Genomic DNA, 14,418 nt, shown 5'->3' on the forward strand with positions numbered 1-14,418 from the left:
AAAAGCCACTTACCATACTCTTTGATGCATTTGTAGAGATATTAAAAACTGTAGAACAAGAATTGTACAGCACAGATTTCATTCAGGATATCATTGAGGCCTCTACACTATTGTTAAACAACGAAAGAAAATGTTGCAGCATATCTGCTTACAATAAGCATCAGGACACATTTTTAAAAACATGTTAAAATGGGGTTATTGAAGGTGCTGTACCCAGGGTGCAGAGGTAGCCACGCCGAGCGCTGCAGTTGGTTGAGGTCACCAGCTGAAAGGGATCCATCATCACATAGGTGCAGAGGAGCGGGACCCTCCCATTACCCTTAGAAGTATCATTCTCTCCTGTAGCATTATACACTACAGACACATGAAACAATTATTGAAAAGTTATGAAATTGACTGTTTTCCATATAATACTGTTATTTTAATATTCTGTTTTCCAACAAAAATGTATCATTTAAAAAATCCTTATATTATAGCTGACGGATCAAGTGTGAAAGCTTGGTTCTAAGTTTTCCCTATGGCTATGTTCCAAGACAGGTGGAAATAGGTTTCATTATATAAAAATAATGGATTTCCTGTCATCATTTGACACTGATAATATATCTATAGTGAAGACGTGGCTCACAAATGGTAACTGTCAGGGTTTCCAGTTAAGACATGATTGTCATTTACAAAGTGCATCTGTACAGCTCATGAATTCCATGAAGACCATAAGCAGTGGCTTAATTAAGATTACTCAACTTTATCATTGAATTAGAAAATCTATAAAATTTTCATGGTTCACAGAGAGCTTAAAGCTGCAATCAGCAGTTGAAACAATAACAAAGTGTACTCCCATCCACCGTTTTACTAAAAAGCTAAGGGATGGGGCTAGAGAAATGTACCCACTGGGCAAAAACTGGTTGAATCAATGTTGTTCCCACATCATTTCAACAAATGTTGTTCCCACATCATTTCAACAAATGTTGTTCCCACATCATTAAAACAAAATAATGTCATGTGATGAAGTTGAATCAATGTAGAAAACTGACAGAATTTTGAAAAAAGTAATCAATGTAAGAGCATTTTGTCTTTTTTTTCACCCAACTTTTAACATGAAGTCAATGACATGGTGATATTTTTTGTTATTTTACGTTGAAATCATGTTGGTTGACAAATTTAAATCAAAACTTGACATTAAACTGATATCTGTGCCCAGTGGGTAACCACTCTCAAATTCATAGACAGAGCTATGAATGCAAGGACTGACAATCCATGATATCAACATTATAGTTTTAAAAATGTGTTGAGGCTATACAGTGTTTGTTTACATTTAGTTTGTTTACAAACATTGGAGGAAAACAAGCTTATATTTTGAGTTCTGATGGGGTACAACACTTGAACTGAGCTCATATTATTCAAGAATCAATGGGTACATTTCATTCATTTATATGTCCAAAAATGGATGTAACTACATCAGATTGCCCAATATTTTTTCAATTAGAGCTATAAGGAAATCAGTGTCAAACAAAACCTCTGCAAAAGACACAGTGCAGCCCTGGAACCATAGTATAGAGTGGTTTACTAGTATTTTCTAGTGGGTTACCAGTATTTTTACTCACCGATCACCGGCCCCTGGTACTTCCCTATAACACCCTTAGCCAACCACCAAGTGAGGTTTTTTGTGTGTCTCTCTTTTGAGAAGTCCTGAAGGAAGCTCTTAGTCTTGCAATTCAGGTCCCCCAGAAGTTTCCCTCCTCGCTCCTTGCAGGACTCCTGGGCTTGAGACCAGCTCAAGGGCTTGAGACCGTATGAACAAATCCATTATAGATGGTAGAGCTACGATAGCCTACAATCTGCAACAAGTACTGATCTCAGAAGAAAGGCAGACTCTGCCCATCTTATGGAAATTAGAAAGCTTTCTTTCGAGAAACTTTGAATACACTCTTACTATTATTAGGAAAATCCCTGCAGACACTCAAACAACATGCAAAGTGAAAAAGTGCCTTTACGTCACTCAAAGGCAGACATTTTGAAGAAAAACCTTTCCCAATCTACAAGTCAATTGATGTAGCCAAGGCCTAATATTGACATTGAACAGGGTTGTAACAATACATCTTTGGTTTTCAATTGGCTTATAAAATTAATTTAGGCTCATAAGCTATCCCTTCATTTTGAACATCTGCGGTTTTATTTGATCTTATTTGTGCAAATTTACTCAGTGAATTACTAGAGTTACTAATGAGTCCTTTGTCATATTCATATTCATTTGTTATATTCATCCTAACAAATTGTAATGTTTATCATACAGAATCATCACTGAACTCTGATTTGACGTTTTCGGAGCTGCCTTTGAAGTATCGTGAGATTACATTCAGGAAGTGATTCTCGGCAACGTGAAAGAAATGCTTCCAGACGTTTGCAAAGTGATATAACATCCATGGCGGGACAACTGAAGGTAACATCATTGATGAAGCAGTGTTGTTTTAATAGTTTGTATTTGTCATGAACAATGTTTTGACTATATGGTAAGCGAAACTGGGAAGTTTCCACTTCACGTTAGCTACTACAATCAGAGTGTTGTTGAATGAAGTGAGCTAGCTAACTTTGCTCAATTTGGCTTACTACCATGTGGCTAGCAAGTTCATGTAACCAGCCTCTGTGAAGTGATAAGCTAGTTAACTGTTTGCTGGATCCTGAATGACCAGACAGGCATGCTAAATTATACCCACTGGGTTGTACACATGGGTTGTTCAGAGCTGGTAACGCTAGTCTCTCTTGGTATTATGGTTCACTCTCTGTCATCTAGTAAAATAACAATAATTGCTACTCCCCTCAGTTCACCTGATGTGCTTCAACAACAGTGCATCATAGTTCAGTTTATTCCCATCACATTGTTTTATTTTTCTTTGCAGCGTCTGAAAGATGCAGTGAAGATCATTGGGTCCGGCAGCGTCCTGTTTGTCTCCTACCTCACTGCTGTGGGAGATGAGCGCTTCTACACCAACCAGCTCATGCCCTTGCTGCAGAGGATTGTGGGAGCAGAGACAGCCCATGTCATGGCTGTGAGGTTAATCGGCCTGGGTCTGGTGCCTCTGAACCGCTACCAGGATCCAGTATCACTGGTCAGTATGGGAGGAGGTGCCCTTTAGCCTGTTGGGTGTGTTGACTCCTTGCTTACACTGAATTGCCTTTGTGCTGGTGTAATATTAGAATGGAATGTAATGCTTTGTTTGAGAACCTTCACTCCTCACTGTCTCATAACTCACCCTAACTAGTCAAATCTCTTTGTTAACCTTTTTAATCTAAGTTGTTACTGTAATTTTGGTCACTGTGTACTTCTATGGAATTTAGGCAACAGTTTGACCTGGCGTTGTTACTTCTTATTCCAGGAAGTGAACGTCATGGGCTGTAAATTCAAGAACCCCATAGGGATAGCAGCAGGATTTGACAAGCATGGGGAGGCTGTTGACGGGCTTTATAGACTAGGCTTTGGCTTCGTGGAGGTGGGGACCATCACCCCCAAACCCCAGGAGGGGAACCCCAAACCACGTGTTTTCAGACTGACCACTGACCAGGCGGTCATCAACCGGTACGGTTTTGAATGAATTAGACATGGCTACTGAACCATGGCATGGCTGTCATTCATTATAGATGAATGTTTTTAGCTTGTGAATTCTGTGTCAAACGGCAGCGAACAGAGACATCACAGATAGTTTATTTTGTCATTCGCCACTCTGTTCAAAGGGAATAAGCCTGCCGCCTTCACGTTTCAATTTTTTTTTTTTTTTACGTTGAGCCTGGTGACAGACTACAATTGTTGTAGCACAGCTTCTTCACACTGAAATTAAGGAGCCAAATGAATGTTATCAGGGTGTTCCACTGCTAACTCCTTGCGTTCGCTTTCATTCTCTGAAAAGTGCTGTTAAATGAGATGCCAAGGCACGAACATACATATTCACGAGTTGTTAGAACACACTACTTTGCGTATATGAAGGGACATATTGGTTGTCAGAGAAGTTAATCCTTAGTTCAGGAAAAAGCTTCCCAGATCCAAATGTAAATCTATGTATTTGTAAATAATTGATACACAAAGGTGTGCGTTTTGTCATGGCTGTCTATGCTTGCTTGACATTGTTCTAAACATTTAAAAAAAAAAATATCCAGGACCATCCAATTTCTTCAGGGATAGGGGCGATACATTTCTGTGATTTTCTTTAGTGTTTTGAAAAGCAAATTCTACACAGACTGACTGTTAACACTACCCTAGCACAACAACAGTAGGGCTAATACAGTGAGCTCAAAGTATTGGGACAGCAATTTTATTAAAAATGTTTTTGCCTCTACTCCAGTACTTTGGAATGATACAATGTCTACTTTAATTTGAGGGAATTTATATTAAATTGGGTGAACCGTTTAGTAATTAAAGCACTTTTTTCACATAGTCTCCCAATTTTAGGGGACCAAACATTTTAGGAAATATTCACTTGTGTATTAAAGTTGTAAAAAGTTAAGTATTTGGTACCATATTCATAGCATGCAATGACAACATCAAGCTTGTGACTACATATTTGTTGGATGCATTTGCTGTTTGTTTGGTTGTGTTTCACAGATTATTTTGTTACCAATAGAAATGAATGTGAATGGTAAAGTGTATTTTGGCATTTTGGAGTCACCCCCCCCCCCCCCCACCTGTTATTGTAATGGTGAGAGGACATAATATTTGTGCGTCTGTAACTTTCTCATTCATCATTCATGCGGGATTATCCATAATCATGGTAGCATCCACATGAATGTAGAAGTGTTTAGAAACATATTCTTATTTACAATAAGTGACTCAAAATTGGCATTATTTTACCTGAATTTCTTTATTTAATTTTTATCTTCTCTTAAACAAGTATAATTCCAAACCAGTTAAACATAAGAGCAACAATTTATAGATGCACACAAACAATTTACCATTCAATTCTATTGGGCACAAAATAATCTGAAACACAACCAAAACAAACACCAAATGCATCCCAAAAATGTGTAGAGTAACAAGCTTGATGTCGTATTTGTGTGCTATGAATCTGTGACCAAATACATCACTTTTTACCACTTTAATACACATGTAAGTGAATTTGTCCCAATACTTTTGGTCCCCTAAAATGTGGGGGACTACAGTTGAAGTCGGAAGTTTACATACACCTTAGCCAAATACATTTTCACAATTCCTGACATTTAATCCTTGTAAAAATTCCGTCTTAGGTCTGTTAAGATCACCACTTTATTTTAAGAATGTGAAATGTCAGAATAATAGTATAGAGTGATTTATTTCAGCTTTTATTTATTTAATCACATTCCTAGTGGGTCAGAAGTTTACATACACTCAATTACTATTTGGTAGCATTGCCTTTAACTTGGGTCAAATGTTTCGGGTAGCCTTCCACAAGTTTCCCACAATAAGTTGGGTGAATTTCAGCCCATTCCTCCTGACAGAGCTGGTGTAACCGAGTCAGGTTAGTAGGCCTCTTTGCTCGCACAAGCTTTTTCAGTTCTGCCCACACATTTTCTATAGGATTGAGGTCAGGGCTTTGTGATGGCCACTCCAATACCTTGACTTTGTTGTCCTTAAGACATTTTGCCACAACTTTGGAAGTGTGCTTGGGGTCATTGTCCATTTGGAAGACCCATTTGCGACCAAGCTTTAACTTCCTGACTGATGTCTTGAGATGTTGCTTCAATATATCCACATAATTTGCCTCCCTCATGATGCCATCTATTTTGTGAAGTGCACCAGTCCTTCCTGCAGCAAAGCACCCCCACAAAATGATGCTGCCACCCCCGTGTTTCACGGTTGAGATGGTGTTCTTCGGCTTGCAAGCCTCCCCCTTTTTCCTCCAAACATAACAATGGTCATTATGGCCGAACAGTTCTATTTTTGTTTCATCAGACCAGAGGACATTTCTCCAAAAAGTATGATCTTTGTCCCATGGTGTTTATACTTGCGAACTATTGTTTGTACAGATGAACATGGTACCTTCAGGCATTTGTAAATTGCTCCCACGGATGAACCAGACTTGTGGAGGTCTACAAAAATTTTTCTGAGGTCTTGGCTGATTTCTTTTGATTTTCTCATGATGTCAAGCAAAGAGGCACTGAGTTTTAAGGTAGGCCTTGAAATACATCCACAGGTACACCTCCAATTGACTTAAATGATGTCAATTAGCCTATCAGAAGCTTCTAAAGCCATGACAATATTTTCTGGAATTTTCCAAGCTGTTTAAAGGCACAGTCAACTTAGTGTATGTAAACTTCTGACCCACTGGAATTGTGATACAGTGAATGAATCTGTTTGTAACCAATTGTTGGAAAAATTACTTGTGTCATGCACAAAGTAGATGTCCTAACTGACTTGCCAAAACTATAGTTTGCTAACAAGACATTCGTGGAGTGGTTGAAAATGATTTTAATGACTCCAACCTAAGTGTATGTAAACTTCCGACTTCAACTGTATATACAAAAAGTGCTGTAGTTTTGTATAATTTCAAATCGAAAGAGCTCGAGTACAGAGCCAAAACAACAACAAATGTATCACTGTCCCAGTACTTTTGGAGCTCACTGAGGATGTATCCAAATTGTTTGTCTTTTATTTCATGGAGTTAGTAAATGACAGTAAGTTTTTGTATATTAGGCTAGAATCAATATGATTAATTCAATTTAGCATGTATGATATGCAGGGATGTGAGATGCTCAGACTAACAAGCCGCTTGTATAATAATATGCCCGGAGTGCTTCTTTCACTCCTCAGTGAACAACAACACAGCTTCCCAGAAGTTAAAAGTCAAGATGAGTGCATTAGATGATTAAAGGCCTCATTTCCTTATGGTGGTGTTTATTACAGTTTTACTCAACTTACTGCAATTATTTGGCTAAAAAAAACATCTGGATTTCATGTATTATGGATTTTAGTAATCAAATTAATTGAATGTGCACTCTAGACAATTGGGGATTAACACATACTGTATCATAATGGCATGATAAAGGAATGGAGCCTAAATTGCTGATTGCTTTTTTGGCAAATGTATGGATTTTTGTGTATTACATCAACTTAACCTCTTGATTATGTTGTGGGTATGTTTCAGATATGGGTTCAACAGCTGTGGTCTTGCAGCAGCACGGGAGAGACTAAAGGCAAGAGAAGGCACCCAGGTAGAGCTGACTAAAGGTACTAGAGACACAACTCATGTTTCTGTCCTGTCTGTCAGACTGATAGATGGGTTGGACAGTGAGCTGACAAGTGTCTCAGGAACACAGCCAACTACACTACACTATAATCCTCTGCCCCTATTGTATATGGAGATTCCCTTTCCCCAGGCTGTTCCTAATACCAATCACACTCTGGCAGAGGAGCTAGTAAACACTTACAAATGAGTCTCCAAGTCAGAACAGTACTAGCCTATACTGTCTTGTATTGACAGACAAAAAGCAAACGACTGAAATGTTTTTGTCAGGTGTTATCGACAAAACATTTTCACCATTGTATTTTTAAAACATTGATTTATATCTTTGATGGAGAGCGTTTGCTTCAAGTTTGATTGAAATCAATTTGCCATATTTCACTAGTTTTCAGTAAAATAGAGCATTCGTAACAAAATGTTCCCCACTGATTTGGATTGGGACATTAAGCCGAAATCACAAGGGGGATGTCTAAATGTTCCCCACTGATTTGGATTGGGACATTAAGCTGAAATCACAAGGGGGATGTCTAAATGTTCCCCACTGATTTGGATTGGGACATTAAGCCGAAATCACAAGGGGGATGTCTAAATGTTCCCCACTGATATGGATTGGGACATTAAGCCGAAATCACAAGGGGGATGTCTAAATGTTCCCCACTGATTTGGATTGGGACATTAAGCTGAAATCACAAGGGGGATGTCTAAATGTTCCCCACTGATTTGGATTGGGACATTAAGCCGAAATCACAAGGGGGATGTCTAAATGTTCCCCACTGATTTGGATTGGGACATTAAGCTGAAATCACAAGGGGGATGTCTAAATGTTCCCCACTGATTTGGATTGGGACATTAAGCCGAAATCACAAGGGGGATGTCTAAATGTTCCCCACTGATTTGGATTGGGACATTAAGCCGAAATCACAAGGGGGATGTCTAAATGTTCCCCACTGATTTGGATTGGGACATTAAGCCGAAATCACAAGGGGGATGTCTAAATGTTCCCCAGTGATTTGGATTGGGACATTAAGCCGAAATCACAAGGGGGATGTCTAAATGTTCCCCACTGATTTGGATTGGGACATTAAGCCGAAATCACAAGGGGGATGTCTAAATGTTCCCCACTGATTTGGATTGGGACATTAAGCCGAAATCACAAGGGGGATGTCTAAATGTTCCCCACTGATTTGGATTGGGACATTAAGCCGAAATCACAAGGGGGATGTCTAAATGTTCCCCACTGATTTGGATTGGGACATTAAGCCGAAATCACAAGGGGGATGTCTAAATGTTCCCCACTGATTTGGATTGGGACATTAAGCCGAAATCACAAGGGGGAAGTCCGTCAACGGCGTGAATTTACTTGTGCGAGAGTAGCAAGCATTAATTCACATAGACGACGTAACGTAAGCCAGTTATTACACCGCGATTGTCATGGAAAGCGGTTATAAACAGTTGTATACTCTCTCAATCTGAGGTACCTCATTCCAGGTTTTCCAGCCATAGTAGCCTAGACTATATGCCCATGATCGAAATCAAAACAGGTAGGCCGCTGTATTGCTTTCAAATATGTAGTGTATTTATCAGATAAACCTTAGCCTACAACCAAATTTTTACTTTTTAACCATACAACTTTACATAGCAAAGTAGGGAAGATCATAACAATTCCTCGAATTCCCTTTGTACAAACAACCCACTCAATCTCTGGAACAGATCTGATTCATTTAAACCAAGGCACTCGCTAACCATGCACATTTTTTGAGCTGTATTTCAATCCAATCCGCAGTAAGCAACAACGGTGATACTGTCAAGATATGACATTGACCACGTGATATTTAATTCTGAAACAAATCCAGTTTCTAAATGTAGAATGTCGTTGCGTTCCTGTATTGCTACACCGTTTTTCATAATCACCAGCCTATATAGGCAATGGTGGCACGCTGTTAAACATATGAACACTAAATTGACATTTTTAGCTATACATTTCACAATTCCAGAGGTAACAATGCACCCACAGTCTATTTTTTGACAGTTTATCAGCGCATTTCACCAGCATTGCTCCGCGTAGACGTGAGAAAAATCATCATCTGGACATGTGTGCAACATTCACCTTCTACTACCATGTCTGTCAAGCTGTGAACGCATACAGTTTGATGCATACGTTCGATAAATCCAATTTATGCGCCACACAGAACGCACTGCAACTGCCTCTGCAACTCAATGCTGTGAGGCAAACGCGGCGTTCCATTGGAAGTTAATGTACTTCTGGTGTACCAAAATACAATGACGGTGTCTGTGTTATCGAGGCGTCATTTGATGCGGTATACGCTCGTGACGCAGTTGACGCTTGCGGACTGTGTTTTCTCTTAATTCACTCCCATGTATTCTATTTATGTTCTGACCTTAACCTCTCCCAGGGACTCATAACTGTAATATATCCTGTTGTCTGTGTGTTCTTAGCTGGCCTGCCCCTGGGCATCAACCTGGGAAAGAACAAGCTGTCGCAGGACGCAGTGGCAGACTACCTGGAGGGGGTGCGGACGCTGGGCCCTCTGGCTGATTACCTGGTGGTGAACGTGAGCAGCCCCAACACCCCAGGCCTCAGGGACCTGCAGGGGAAAGGGGAACTTCGACAACTGCTGTACAAGGTCAGTGGTGGCAATTTTTGACTGACCTAGATATGATTTATTTATCCTTTAATTAACCAGGATATCATACTATTTATGTCATTTATTTTATGTTTATAGTTTATGTATCGTTGGCTGTCCAGAAAGCATGGTGTTGAAACTTTTCCTTTATTGAAGTCTGGTGTTTCTGTTCAGTTTGACTTTTATTGATATAGCCGGTGATCTTTCATTTGGGTTTCTACTTCCCATTAGACAACATACACATCACACAAGCACAGCACTGTTTGGATTGAACACGATTAACCTTAGGAAAAACTGCTCAGCTATATTGCTCTTGTTTGGTCTCCATGTTGTGCTGTAAATTGTTAAATCTCATTGACCTGTGTGGATGTGATGGATCGCATTGGTTGTGTGTCTGTGGCGGCTCATGTGTATGTCCCTGTACCCTCCTGTCGCCCCCCCCCCCCGTTCCACCACCCCCCTCTCCCATCCAGGTGCTGAAGGAGCGTGATGCCCTACAGGGGGGGAGCAGGCCACCTGTACTGGTGAAGATTGCCCCTGACCTCACCGCCCAGGATAAGCAGGACATTGCTGATGTGGTCACAGAGGTCAGTCAGAGACCTAGCCACACAGGGGTCAGTCAGAGACCTAGCCACACAGGGGTCAGTCAGAGACCTAGCCACACAGGGGTCAGTCAGAGACCTAGCCACACAGGGGTCAGTCAGAGACCTAGCCACACAGGGGTCAGTCAGAGACTTAGCCACACAGGGGTCAGTCAGAGACTTAGCCACACAGGGGTCAGTCAGAGACTTAGCCACACAGGGGTCAGTCAGAGACCTAGCCACACAGGGGTCAGTCAGAGACCTAGCCACACAGGGGTCAGTCAGAGACCTAGCCACACAGGTGTCAGTCAGAGGCCTAGCCACACAGGGGTCAGTCAGAGGCCTAGCCACACAGGTCAGTGTGGTTCTGTGGGCCTCTCTATGTAGCCTACTCACCAAGCCTTAACCTACAGTATATAGCCCCCAATGACTTGGGGCTGCTTACTTTGGTCATCTGTGTTTTTCCTGTTTGCTCATCTTCCTGAGCACACTTCTCACCCCACTCACGTAGTCGGCTTGTGTTCTGTAGCCGTCATCAGATCAGTCCTGCAGCCGTGGGTCTTAGCCAGCAGAGGACTTATGTCACCAAATTGATTTGAATGCATTAGTGTTGCCTCCTATCCACTCTCTATGTTAAGGTGACTGGAGGAGTGTTTCTGTTTTTCTGTGTTCATGTAAGGGGACAGACTCCGAATGGAAAAAGACCGATAGAAAGCACAGCAAATATTTAAAGAGTATTAGATACGTTACGGTAAATTTGTGTCGGACAGTCCAATCATTGAGAATGAAGATGAACAAATCGTAACTTATTTTTCATGATCCATCTTTTTTAAAAGTGAGTTCTGTATTCCATTGGAGTTAGTGTAGCATTATTATTGTTCCAGGCACACTTAAACTAATACACTCGGGCTGCGTTTAGACAGGAAGCCCAATTCTGATCTTTTTTCCACTAATTGGTCTTTTGACCAATCACATCTGATCTTTTCACATCAGATCTTTTTCAGAGTTAATTTGATTGGTCAAAAGAATTAGAATTGGGCTGCCTGTCTAAACGCAGCCTGAGTGTATTCGTTTAAGTGTGCCTGGAACAATTAAATCAAATTTTATTAGGATGCTACACCAACTCCAATGGAATACAGAACTCACTTTTAAACAGATAGATCGTGAAATATTCTCAATGATTGGGTTACTTAAATTTGTTTTGATGTGGTGTTATGGGGTAATGTCAAATAGGTAATCATGGTTTGTGTTTTAGCTTGGTGTGGATGGGCTGTTGGTCTCCAACACTACAGTATCCAGGCCTGAGACCCTACAGGACCCCCAGAGTAAAGAGGGGGGAGGGTTGAGCGGCCAGCCCATCAAGGAGCTCTCTACACGCACAGTGAGAGAGATGTACAGCTTGACAAAAGGTAGGTTGGCTCCATGAAGGATCATCATAACACTGTTAATGGTTGTTGCTGCAGCTGATACTGGCCTGATTACTATTATTTGACCATGCTGGTCATTTATGAACATTTGAACATCTTGGCCATGTTCTGTTATAATCTCTACCCGGCACAGCCAGAAGAGGATTGGCCACCCCTCATAGCCTGGTTCCTCTCTAGGTTTCTTTCTAGGTTTTGGCCTTTCTAGGGAGTTTTTCCTAGCCATCATGCTTCTACACCTGCATTGCTTGCTGTTTGGGGTTTTAGGCTGGGTTTCTGTACAGCACTTTGATATATCAGCTGATGTAAGAAGAGCTATATAAATACATTTGATTTGGATTGATTTATTGTGGGCTGGGCTGTATAGAATGTTCTCTTCATTCACCCAGTATTGTTCTTTCTCATTGAAGGTAAGGTGCCAATCATTGGAGTTGGGGGTGTAGCCAGTGGACAAGATGCCCTGGACAAGATCTGTGCTGGAGCCTCATTGGTCCAGTTGTACACATCTTTAACCTATCATGGTCCACCAATTGTCATCAAAATCAAAAGGGAACTAGAACAGCTTTTAAAGTAAGTGTGAACTTGCATGTGTTCTTTTTACTGAGTGTCTTCATATGTGGTTTCATCTAGTCAAATTTCTTGTATTTTGTAGTATTCTGACCTTATCCTATGTTTTACAGAGAACAAGGATTTGCAAGCATATCGGATGCTGTTGGAGCTGACCATAGAGGAGCTGAGGGGAGATTTCAACAACAGCCTAGTTAGGGACAATGATCAAGGCTCTGAGTGTCAGTATCAGTCAGCTCTACAGGTTTGACTGATTACAATACAGTTTCCTGCCTTCACTTGAAGTCTATAGTACATGGAGTGGCTTGCCTGGTCAATTCATGTAACGACTGCCTAGAATGATATCTGTGCACACAAATATTACAGCAGTATTGGGAACCTGCCCCATTTCACGTTCTTACTGGATCTGTTGGTTATTGGGCGATGTAACCGTAAGAATGGTTAAGTGCTAACAGTATTTTGACACTAGCAGTCACGTTGTCATGTGTAATGTATGTAAAAAATAAACTGTTTTTTAAAATTATGTAAATATGTGTGCTCTATTCAGAAATACTGTGTGCTGCTATTTATAGAACTATGTGACCGTAGAAATTGAACATTTGTTCACAAATAACTTCCATTCAAAGTGCTTAAATGCACGTCCCTTGTAAATCGCTGAACTGCTACCCACATAATGGAGACCTCGTCTGAAATTAGAGCTGATCACCTAGCAATGAGCGGAATGACAATTACCATTTAGCCTTGCTGCAGCAGTCAGTTAAACACTGAGGAAATATAACAGCTTTGACATTTAAAGAAAGGGCGATAGCACAATTACTTGCCAAATGTCAGCAGGCTTTAAATACACATGATCCCACTGTAAGATGGTAAAAACGTAACTCTCAGCAGTATAACTGATGAGAAGTGTACCAGAACAAGCTGACAAAGAGGACCAAGTCCAACAGGATGCACTAATAGTTCTGTCTTATTTCTGACCTGTTTGATACATTGAATTGCCTCCTGTTACGAGTGTAATGTCAAGGGGGTACTTAACATACATTAAGTCATGTACATTAAACTATATAGTTGACCTATTTGAGAAACATGAACCTTCGAGCACACGCCTCAGGCAAGAATAAAAGTCCATTTAAATTGTTATGTCTTGACTGTCCATATCTTATTTTGGTATTCCACACTCAATGTGCATGTTTTTTGGAGGCAGGGGAAACGCTGTAAATGATCATCAAAACTTTTGTTGATATTTTTGAGTGTTTATCGGAACCTGTCGGTACTCTCCTGTCATTCTCAGAGCCTCGCTTGTACTTCTCCTCCCCCAGTTGACTTCTTCAGAGATTGTCCACTTCATGGCCCTTAAGACCTTGTATAAGCACTGTACGGCATTATAGCTCTCCTTCATGTTACGCTCTCCCTGCCTCCTCTGTGTTTGTGCTTTATTTGCAGATTGGGGACAGATGGAGCTGATTGGGTCGTTAAGGTGACAAGTTGAAACCTGGGTTTGGGATCAACTAAGAGATCAAAGTTCCTGGTGCCCACTACTGTCTCTCTCCACAAGCACCATTTTGTTTTGTGATCTGGTTGATGATATGGTTTTCGATTAGGCACACCCTTCAACATTTACACACATTTTACCTTCATCCATGCATCTCCACTATACTCCTCACATGCCTACTTTCACACCTCACAGGTCAGTTTTCCTTTGTAGTTTTATACTTTGTTAGTTATTTAATAAATATTTTTGTTACTCCTTAACTGCAAACGTGTGGACTCCCTTGCTTGTCACCATCTAAGAGCCAGGTTGTGACATTCAGTAGAGGTTACTCACCCACCCCCCCCTGAGTAAATGTTTCTGCCAGTTTGTCCATTGTACATATTTTTCTGTGTCAGATTAACCTCACCACTATCATGAGTGGGTTCGATAGATTCCCAGGGTAAAGAAGGTACTGTTTATGTTGACTCCTTCCTAAGGCGTCATGAGAATTCAAGCAGACACAAAGCATAA

The 14,418-nt window shown here is 40.7% G+C and overlaps 1 protein-coding gene across 1 annotated transcript; it reads left to right on the plus strand.

Annotated features, from left to right (window-relative positions):
• The first annotated feature begins 2,357 nt into the window (after positions 1–2,357).
• On the plus strand, positions 2,358–12,942 carry LOC120025264 (dihydroorotate dehydrogenase (quinone), mitochondrial-like). Its single transcript, XM_038969760.1, has 9 exons — positions 2,358–2,437; positions 2,895–3,104; positions 3,372–3,571; positions 7,107–7,189; positions 9,660–9,847; positions 10,321–10,434; positions 11,684–11,837; positions 12,263–12,422; positions 12,533–12,942. Exons 1-9 carry the CDS (start codon positions 2,420–2,422, stop codon positions 12,615–12,617), a joined length of 1,212 nt encoding a protein of 403 aa, XP_038825688.1. The 5' UTR covers positions 2,358–2,419; the 3' UTR covers positions 12,618–12,942.
• Positions 12,943–14,418: the final 1,476 nt, after the last annotated feature.

Source organism: Salvelinus namaycush, chromosome 30 (assembly GCF_016432855.1).
Source record: "Salvelinus namaycush isolate Seneca chromosome 30, SaNama_1.0, whole genome shotgun sequence".
Lineage (NCBI taxonomy): Eukaryota > Metazoa > Chordata > Actinopteri > Salmoniformes > Salmonidae > Salvelinus > Salvelinus namaycush.